This window comes from Geospiza fortis, unplaced genomic scaffold (genome assembly GCF_000277835.1).
Source record: "Geospiza fortis unplaced genomic scaffold, GeoFor_1.0 scaffold412, whole genome shotgun sequence".
Lineage (NCBI taxonomy): Eukaryota > Metazoa > Chordata > Aves > Passeriformes > Thraupidae > Geospiza > Geospiza fortis.
The window spans coordinates 983,415-993,200 of record NW_005054504.1 but is presented as its reverse complement, the minus strand read 5'-3'; the positions used below and the strand labels follow the sequence as shown (position 1 = coordinate 993,200).

The 9,786-nt window shown below is 58.1% G+C and overlaps 1 protein-coding gene across 1 annotated transcript in view; it reads left to right on the top strand.

The window, feature by feature from the left end:
- LOC115948749 (protein Shroom4-like) overlaps nt 1–5,426 on the top strand; it is an 8,730-nt gene extending 3,304 nt beyond the window's left edge. Inside the window, 7 exon segments of the mRNA XM_031063446.1 lie at nt 3–699; nt 898–959; nt 1,372–1,971; nt 2,172–2,594; nt 2,673–2,859; nt 3,436–3,708; nt 3,790–5,426. Coding sequence (XP_030919306.1) covers nt 3–699; nt 898–959; nt 1,372–1,971; nt 2,172–2,594; nt 2,673–2,859; nt 3,436–3,708; nt 3,790–4,059 — 2,512 coding nt within the window. The 3' untranslated portion in view covers nt 4,060–5,426.
- The last annotated feature ends 4,360 nt before the right edge of the window (nt 5,427–9,786 follow it).

The following is a 9,786-nucleotide window of genomic DNA, read 5'->3' as shown; positions in this document are numbered from 1 at the left end:
AACTCTGGCCGCTCTGCAGATCAGGGCATCCCCACCCCTGACCCAGCCCCTAAAGGGCCCTTGTCCCCTGAGCAGATGGTGCCAAGAGCCAGGGGCCGCTGGCACTGGTCCCCGGAAAACAAGCTGCAGCCACAACACTCGCCCAGCCACAGTGAACTGGAGGGCTACAGCCAGGGCCCGGCGGCCTGCAGCTCCCCACCACGGGGCAGCGACGAAGCGGTCCTGCTGCCCTTTGCCGACCGCCGCCGGTTCTTTGAGGAGAGCAGCCGACTGGCACCACCCCGGCACAGCAAGCCGCCAGCAGGTGATCCCAGCACCTTCCAGCCCCCTGGCCCTGAGCACCGGGATGTCTGCCGCCTCTCTGTGGACCAGCCCTACAGCCCACCCTCACCCAGCCGCCCTGGCTCTGCTGGCCCCTATGCTGAGTGCTGCCGGGAGCAGCCCCACTGTTACAAGCCACTGGGGAGGCCAGGGGAGCTGGATTACCTGCGGGGCTTCTCCTACCCCTATGGGGTTCCCCTGCGCCCTGAGCCCTGCCGCTACTGTGGAGGGGACCTGTGCCCGCCACCACGGCCCCGTGGCCACACATGCCGCTGTCACCCTGTGTCCTGGGTGCGCTGCCCTGACTGCTGCTACCCAGCTACCCATCCTGGGCGAGAGGAGAGTGATGCCTGGCCCCCCCGGAGAGCTTTCGTCCCAGTGAGTAATGCCCTGTGGGACTGTGCTGGGGAGCAGCACTGACACTCCCTTGCACCCCTGGACTATGACCCTGGGTTGGGGTGTGGGGTACTGTTCCCCCATTCGCCCTGCAGACTGCCTGCAAGTCTTCTGCATCTGAATGGGGATGAGACAGAGGTGCTGGGGGATGGATTTCACACTGCCTTCCCCCTCACACAGGAATTTCCTCAGGATGAGTGGGAACCACCTGCAATCACCAGGAAAGTCAGCCAGTCCGTCAGGTGAGTCCATGCCAAATGCCATGGTGCTGGGATGTGTGTGCCACTCAGTGGGGACTCAGGGGATGTGGGGACTGCCCGGGGGATGTGGGGACTGCCATGATTTTGACTGGGGATGTAGAAAGTGCCTCCCATACTTCCTTGGCCATCCTTGGCTGGTGCTCTTTGAGGCAGAAGGAGGCACACAGGGCAAGAGTGTGTGAGGAGGTGTCCACAGCAAAGGTGGTCCCTCCTTACCCTTCCCCAGGGTTCTGGGGCCATCTCTGGAGAACTGTGCCCAGCAGATAAGCCTGGGTTTCTCCCACCAGTGTGACTGGATGACTAGCTGGGGTAAATGAGGCAGGACATGAAATGGGCCTGGACTGCCAGATGGGTGACTGTGTATGGGAGGGTGGGTACCTCCTTCTCTTCCTAGTGAGCTCTCCAGCTACCCACCCGGTTTCCCAAGGCTTGGCCCATTCCACACCTGCCTTGAGAGCACCGAGCCAGAGTGGCCACCCTGCTACCGGGCCACATCCACGCATGACCTCTTGTGGGATAGTGACCGCCTGGCCCACACCCCTGAGAGCCCCCCGGATCCGCTGCACCGCCCACTAAGGGGCAGAGCCTTCTCTGAGAGCCATCTCAACCTGGAACCTTCCAGCCCCTGGGGCTGTGACCAGAAGGACCTTTTCCGTGCCAAGCTGGACCCTCCCAGCATCCCCAAAAAGAAGGGCCCACCACCTCCCCGCCCACCTCCGCCCAACTGGGAGAAGTACAGACAGCGTCGAGCATCCCAGCACCCACCAGATGGTGCTGGGCATGGCTCTGCCTTCTCTGCTGCCCCAATGCCAATCCGCAGCATTGCTGAGGCAGTGAGGGAGCGGTCACAGAGCCTCACCGGGGAGCAGAAAGGCCAGTCCTGGGGGCACACTGCTTGCCCCCCTGCTCTGTCAGGTGCCTGGCCCCGACCTGAGGCCTCCAGATCACTCCGCAGGACTCCTGGGCCTGGTGCTGCCAACGCTGAAATTTGCAGGCAAGTGGTGCCATGGCATGGGGGTGGGCCCTTGTACCCTGTATCAGAGCATCCTAATCCTTAGAGCACAGTGTGGTGTTTTTTTGTGTTGTGGAGTGTCCCTGTCCCTGACCTCTTCCCCTGGCGTGGCCATAGCCCTGAGTGTCCCTGCCCCCACAGGTGGGCAGGGGAGCTGACATGCCCTGGGTGGGTGTTGACAGGGTGTCAGGAGCTGGGGAGAAGCAGACAAAGATGAAGCGGTCTGGGGAGATGGAGGAGCAGCCCCAATGGCTCATCCAGAACCAGGAGCAGGGCCGTGCCAGTCCCCATGGGGTGGGTGAGTGCTCCCTGTCCCTGCATTGTGGCTCTGGCCCTGCCCTGCCAGAGGCACTTAAGCCCAGTTCTGGGGCAGTGGAGGGGCTGAGCTGCCAGGGCAGCTGGCCCCAGCCCCGCTGCATGGACTCCGAGGAACGACTGTGGGATGTGGCTGTCAGGGACCATTCCCTGGCCAGTATCCTGGCCCCCTTGGCTTCCCCTGGCACTGCCAGTGAGGTGATGGGTGAGCTGCTGGTGGCAGGGGAGGGACAGGCCTGGCGGAAGTGTCTCCAGCAGGACTGGCACCTGGAGGCCCTGGCACAGGACAGGTAGGGCTGTCACAGCACCGGGCCCCATACCAAGGCTGACACCCCCCAGTGCTTATCGCTGTATCTCTGTCTCCCCAGGCAAGGTTTTGAGCCCATCTCGCTGCCTCCCAGGAGTGCTGCCAGCTCCAGTTCCTTGCCAGTGCACTTTGGTGTTGCAGTAGGCAAAACTGAGCCACTCAACAAGGTAAAGGCGCTGCCGGAGGTGGTGGAGGGGAGCTCGGAGGATGAGGAGGAGGAGGTGGACCATGAGCTGGTGGAAAAGAAGGTACAAGACACTGCTGGGAACAATTCCCTTGTGGTTCCCCACTGTCCTGGCCAGGTGCTCATGGAGACTGGGTGCATTTCTGGATGCTCATGGGGACTGAGGCATCACTGGTTGTTCCTGGGAGCTGGGGACATCACCAGGCACTCATGGGCATGGGGGTAATTGCTGGACACTTGTGGGTACCAGGAACATTACCATATATTCACATGGGCCTGGGGCATTGCCAGATGTCTGCAAGGACCAGGGGCATTGTCAGGTGCTTGCAGGACCTGGGAGTCTCACCAGATGCTCATGGGGACAAGTGGCATCTACAGATGCTTGATGTTTGCAGGGGCTGGGATGTTCCCAGATACCCACAGGGACGGGGGCATCCATTAGGTGCACATGGACTCTGAGACATTGACAGATTCTTGTGGGGACTGGGAATTGCCAGTAGCTCATGGGAACCTGGAACCTGGGGTATCACAAGGTTCTTGTGTACTGTTGGCCCCAGCACAGTGCCCCTACACCTCCGTGCCAGTCCCCTGATCCCATGGGGAGTGGCCCCAGTTCCCCCTGACCCTTTTGCTCTGGCAGCTGCAGCTGATTGAGAGTCTGAGCCGCAAGCTGGTGGTGCTGCAGGAGGCACAACGGGGGCTGCAGGAGGACATTAGTGCCAATGGGGCACTGGGTGAAGATGTGGCTACTCGCCTGCAAGCCCTTTGCACCCCAGGGGAGTTTGACAAGTACCGCCTCTTCGTGGGTGACCTGGACAAGGTGGTCAACCTCCTGCTCTCCCTCTCGGGTCGCCTGGCCCGGGTGGAAACTGCCCTGGGCAGCCTCGGGCCGCACACCCCTGCTGAGGACAAGGTGGGCATGGGGGAGGGGACCCTCACCCATGAGGTTTTGGGCTGCAGGATGCCCTGCCAATGCCAGCTGTCTTTCCCACAGCTGGCCCTGCGGGAGAAGCAGCGGCTGCTGGTGGCACAGCTGGAGGATGCCAAAGAGCTGAAGGAGCATGTGGGGCGGCGTGAGGAGGCAGTGGGTGCCATGGTGGCACGGTACCTGCCCCCCGAGCACCTCCAGGATTACCAGCACTTCGTCAAGATGAAGTCGGCCCTCATTGCTGAGCAGAGGGAGCTGGAAGAGAAGATCAAGCTGGGCCAGGAACAGCTCAGGTGCCTGCGTGAGAGCCTTGGCCAGGCCTCCAAGGACTGCTAGCCCCCCACCCATTCTCCCTCCGGGATCCTGGCTGTGATCCCAGATTGCCGCCAAAGAGGATCCAGCTCCTTGTGGATTCTCCCCTGTGTCTGTTCATCTGTCCAGCCCCTGCCTTTTATTTATTTTTCTGATTTACCAAGCAGGGGAGGGGGTTGCCTGTCCAGGTGCTGACAGGAGTTGTTGTGCCACAGAGCTGTCATGGGCTCTGGTCACTCAGCAGCCTGTGGCCCAGCAAGACCAGATGGATGGATGCTACCACCACTCTCATGGGTCTGTGCCCATGAGGTCCCTCCAACTTGTCCTGGACACCAGTGCCTGTCTTGTATCTGGTGCTGCACCACATGCCTTAAACATCCCCCAGCTACTATTCATGCAGCATCTGAAAGGCTTAAACAGTGCTCACTGGCTGTCCTGTCTGTTTGCCCAGCTCTGTCCATCTGTGTGGGAGGCGGGGGGAGCTGAAGGAATTTCAGCCCCAGCATCCTCTTCCTCCTCATTGTGTCAGAAACAGTGGCAGCAGCCAGCAGGTTCTTAACCCACTCCCTGCTGGCTGAGGGACCACAGGGGGCCGAGGTGAGTGCCAGTAGGTGTTGTGTACCTGTGTCTTGGCATGGTACCCTGCCAGGGCATGGATGCTGGGACAAATACACTGAGGCCTGTGCTACTCTCTGTCACCAATGGTGTGGGCATGGAGACAACCCAGCCTCAACCAGCCCTCACCTGTAGCATCTAGCTCAACACCAGGAGCGATTAATAGAGGAAAAACCACATTAAGGACAAAACGGGGTACCTGTCCCCTCCTTTCTGCTGCAACAGCCACAAATAGCACTTAGATGTCACCCCCGCCACTGTCCACCTGTCTCCATGGCATGAGCAGGTGCCTTCATACTGATTTTGCAGAGGGGTTTAATGCAACCAGCGGGAGCTTGGGGCAGGGGGTAAACGTTTTGGGGAGGCGCGTAGGCAGCAGTGCTTTGGTGTGGCCATAGCTGGACAACCCAGCCCAGGGTTGAGGCAGCATTCATGCCTGCCTGTGAGCTCCAGCAGCAGCCCTGCTGTGTTGCTACCCCTGCTCTGGGCTACCCTTTAGCCTGTTAAACACTACACTACACTTCACACATGCCTGGCTGTACTATGGGATGGTGCCTGGCAGGAGTGGGGTCCTCAACATTCCCTCCATCTCAACCACCCCAGGATCATTGCTAGGACCAAAGACTGCACCCCCTGGGGGCCATGCTGCTCTCGTGGTGGGTTTCAGCAGCCCTGCACAGGGCCCTGTGCTGGAGGAGCTGCCAGCGCCTGCATGTTGCTGCATGCCATTGTATCTCTAACATTAAAGCAGCAGCAGGAGCTGCACTTCTGTTCCAGCTGTCTCTTGCATGGTTTGTCCCTGTGCCCCAACAAGTGGCACTGGAGCAGGGAGAGGGTAATTTCTCCAGCTGGGATGAATGAAGGCTTAGCAAGCTCTTGGAAGCTGAATGCCCCCGTGGCACAGGGGGCACCTGAAGTGCAGCTGTGGGCAGGGTGTCTTCTGCTCCCAGTGCTCCTAGGCTGAGTTGGGGCACGGGTCAGTGCCTGGACTTTTCCGCCGGGATGCATGTAGAAGTCACGGCGCTTGGGTAGTGGATACAGGGTTTTCCCTGGCAATCTCTCAAGGAATTGAGAGCCCCGGGGAGGGGGTGGCCGTGCCCAGGGGGATGTCGCCGTGCTGCTGCTGCTGAGCCTGTTCCGGGTGCCCCGATTCACCGGGGTGCCCCGATTCACCGAGGTACGGCAGGATGGTGCCCAGTGCCTTCCCCGGGGACTGCTCTGCTCGCCGGGAGCCCCGGCGGCCGCTGGGCGGCGCCAGTGCTCGGACGGGGCATGCGCGTGCAGGTGGGTGTGGGAGCGCAGGTGCGCGCGAACGCGCGGGGGGGAAGGGGCGCGCGCGTGCGCAGATGTTGGGACGGGGCCCGGGGATGCTCCGGGGTGAGCGCAAGTGCACGGGGCCAGTGCGAGTGTAGGCGGCTGGGTACAAACCCCACAGTGGGTACACACCCGCACAGTGGGTACACACATGCACACACATAGATGCGTGTCGACGAGTGGCCGGAAACATGTGGAGTGCGCGCATATGGCTATGCAGGGGATACAGGCACATGCATGTCAGTGCATACAAATGAACATGTACGCACAAATGGATGTGTGCACATACATGTGAGCACACACAGCTGAACTCTTACCTAAGTGAATGCATGCACACACCTCTGAGCATGCATGTTCACATAGTTGGACACATGCCATATGTGTGAGTGCATGTGCAACAGGGCACAGCTCCATGCTGCTGCGCACAAGTGTTAGTGGCTAGTGACTGCGCGTGCCGGTGACCACACGCACGGGGGAACTTGCCTTATGTCTGATGTGCACATGTGAATGCATGCACATCTGTATAAGTGTGAGTTCATAGGGCTACTTGTGCAAGCCCTTGCATATGGATAACTGCAGGCACAGGGAAACTGTGCCCCATGACCCATTCAAAACACCATTGCCCCTCCGTGCAGCTCCAGCTGCTGCCAGGTATGACCGTCGGCCCACGGCATGGCAGCATGGCTGGGTTGCTGGGTACAGAGACCCTCAATGCTGGATGTGGCCATGGCATGGGGTGTCCTGGGGATCCCTTTGTGAAACTCCAGAATTGCAAAGAGAACCCACAAAGGTGGGGTAGCCCCTGGCCCTGGTGTCTGTCTCCTCATCGTGATGATCTCTCCATTTTACAGATCCCAGATCTGTCCCACAATGTCCCATACACCTGAGCTGGGGAAGGATGAGGACATGGCAGGTAGTGATGCTTTAATGAGAGATCCCTGCCACATGTGGGAGATGGGGAATCCTGGAGCATAAAAGTCTAAACCCCACAGCAGAGTGCACATAGTAGGCCCCCCTCACTCCCACAGTCCATTACAGCCCAAAAGGGAAAGCCATGCATTGGGAAGGGGCAAGAGAGCGCTTCCTGTCCCTGCACTGGGGTAGAATGGCCCAGCAGGAAGGAAGGGATATGGGGCTCTGCCAGCATGGAGAGCCCAGAGCAGCAGTGGGTGAGAGATGAGCGCAGGGGCCCATGCAACACTGTGGGATGGAAAGTGAGGCTGGAGCTTCTCTCCCCACATGTTTGGTGGCACACCCCTCTGTGCGCATGCATGTGTGTGTGCTCCAACACATGTTCCAGGGCATGCTCTATGCAATCACACCTCTGTGGGGCTATCTGCATGCATGCACACCACAGAATCACAGAAAGGTTTGCGGTAGGAGGGATCATTGAAGGATATTCTGTCCAATCCTCCCTGCCACAGGCAGGGTTAGGGTTAGGGTTAGGGTTAGGATTAGGGTTGGGGTTAGGGTTAGGGTTAGGGTTAGGGCAGGGACATCTTCCAGGGATGCCAGGTTGCTCCAAGCCCTATCCACCCTGTCACTGAACATTTCTAGAGATCGTCTAGCCACAGCTTCTCTGTGCATCCTGTGCCAGTGCCTCACCACCCCTATCAGAAAGGATTTCCTCTTTCTGTGTAATCCAAACACACCACAAGTCACTTTCAAACTAATGTCCCTTGTCCTGTCTCTACATGCCCTTTAAAAATCTCTCCTTTTTGAATCCCCTTGATAGACTGAAATGCTACTTTAAAGTCTTACTGGAGCATTGTCTTCTACAGTCTGAACAACCCCATATCTCACAGTCTGTTTCCACAGTAGATAGTTTTCAGCCCTCAGAGCATCTCTGTGGTGTTCTCTTGACCCACTCTAACAGCAGCACAACCTCCTTGTGCTGGAAACCCCTGATCTGGAGCCAGCACTCCTGGGCATGTCACCAGAGGACAGCAGAGCAGACAGGGAGAAGCTTCCTCCCTCATCCTGCTGCCCACCCTGCTGGAGATGCACTCAGGACATGGGTGGCCCTCTGGGCTGCCAGCACATTTGCGTGCCTGTGGAAGTGTGTGTACAACTAAAGTGTGTGGCAGCATCTGTATATGTGCTCGGCCGTGCCTCCATGTAACGCCATATGCCCATATGGTTGCATGGCAATGGTGCACACACTCACCTGTGCGTGGGGTGTGCGTGTAGATGTCTGCACAAAAATGTGCGTGGCCACAGGGTGAATGCTCACCTGTGCCAGCCGTGTGCCTTCCCTTGTCCATGTGGGAAGTATGTGCACAGTGGCAGTGCACGTGCTCGCCCATGCCCACACGGATCTATGTGCAGGCACAGGGTGCATGTGCTTTTCCATGCCTGGGTTGCGGTGCGCAGGCATGTGTGGTCTGTGACTGCTTGTGCATATGCCTATGTGGACGGTACACATGCATGTGCAGCTGTGACGCCTATGCATGTGCTGGCCCTGCCCACGTGGGGGGTGCATACACAGGTGCACTGCAGTGGTGCATGTGCTCTCCCATGCCCATGCATGTACCCATGCGAGGGGAGCATCCGTTTGTGCACGGTGGAAGCCGCGTCTGCCCGTGCGCGTGTGAGCCTGTGCACACGTATGTGCGTGAGATACTTAAGCTGACATTGTTTGGTAAGTATAGAATACTGTGTTTTTCTCTGTCTTTTAAATAATATTTATTAAAATTCAGGCAATGGACTTCACTGAGAGGTACAAAACACTTTAATTTGTCGCCTTAGAAGGTGAAGAAACTGCAGTCAGTAAGTTGGTACTGCTGAGTTAATACATAATACCTGCTTTCTCTTGTTGTTTTTCGTGAGACCTTTTCATGAGACTTAATGGAAATGGAAACTACTGATTTTTTACACTTGCTCAAAGTGTAAAAAGCATTAAAGTATTTGGCATGTGTGCATATACATGTAATCAGTGGTTCTTTCTTCCTTAGTGCCCTTTTCCATGTTCTCTTCCACTCTAACATTTGTGGGGTTTTCTTCACAGGTGCATGAGAATTCGAAACTGACACCTCGCAGTGGTGCACTGCTCCAAACTAGTGTTAGTTGTTTGGAGTTGAATAGATGTTAACGTTTATCCTTTAGCCTTTGTGCAAAAGTTCTTTATTTTCAAACTACCATAGGTAACTTGGCAGGCCACGGCAGCCCTGGTGCCGTCCAGGCTCGCTTGTCGAGGTAGGCGCCCTCCCAGTCCCTCCTCAGCCTTCGGGGCCGGCAGGGATGCCATGGGGACGGCTTCCCCCGCATGCGGGAACCCCGCGCTCCCCCATCCATCCCAGCCCACCCGCAGTCACCTGCTCGGGGCTCGCGACCCAGGGCCGCAGGAGGTTCACCCATCCCTTCCCAGTTGCCGGCGCGAGACGGATGGCGGGGTCCAGCTGCTGCTTTTCATGGAGATCCCTGCGCTGTCCCCAGCCACGCAGTGCAGCCCAGCACCTCGGGGGTGGGCAACAAGGGGAAATAGCACAGGCTGCGGGAATGGCTTCCACCCCTCTATGCACCAACGTACCAATGCCCGAGTGTGGGGCAATGACAGTCTCCTGTACCCAAGTCAGGGACAATGTTGGGATGCCAGGTAGGCTGAGGAATAGTTGGGACACTGAAAAAAAGGCAAGGAAGGAAAACTTTGCCTGCAAGGGTGCCACCCTGAGTGTCATTTCTGGGCAAGGATGCACCATCCCCCTTGATTTCCAGGCCTGCACCTCCCAGCTAGCAGAGCCTTACAGGATGAGGGGCCATGCATGCCTCTTCAGGGCTTTTCCTCCATTCCTGTGTGTCCTTGTCCTCTCAGGGCTGTCCCCA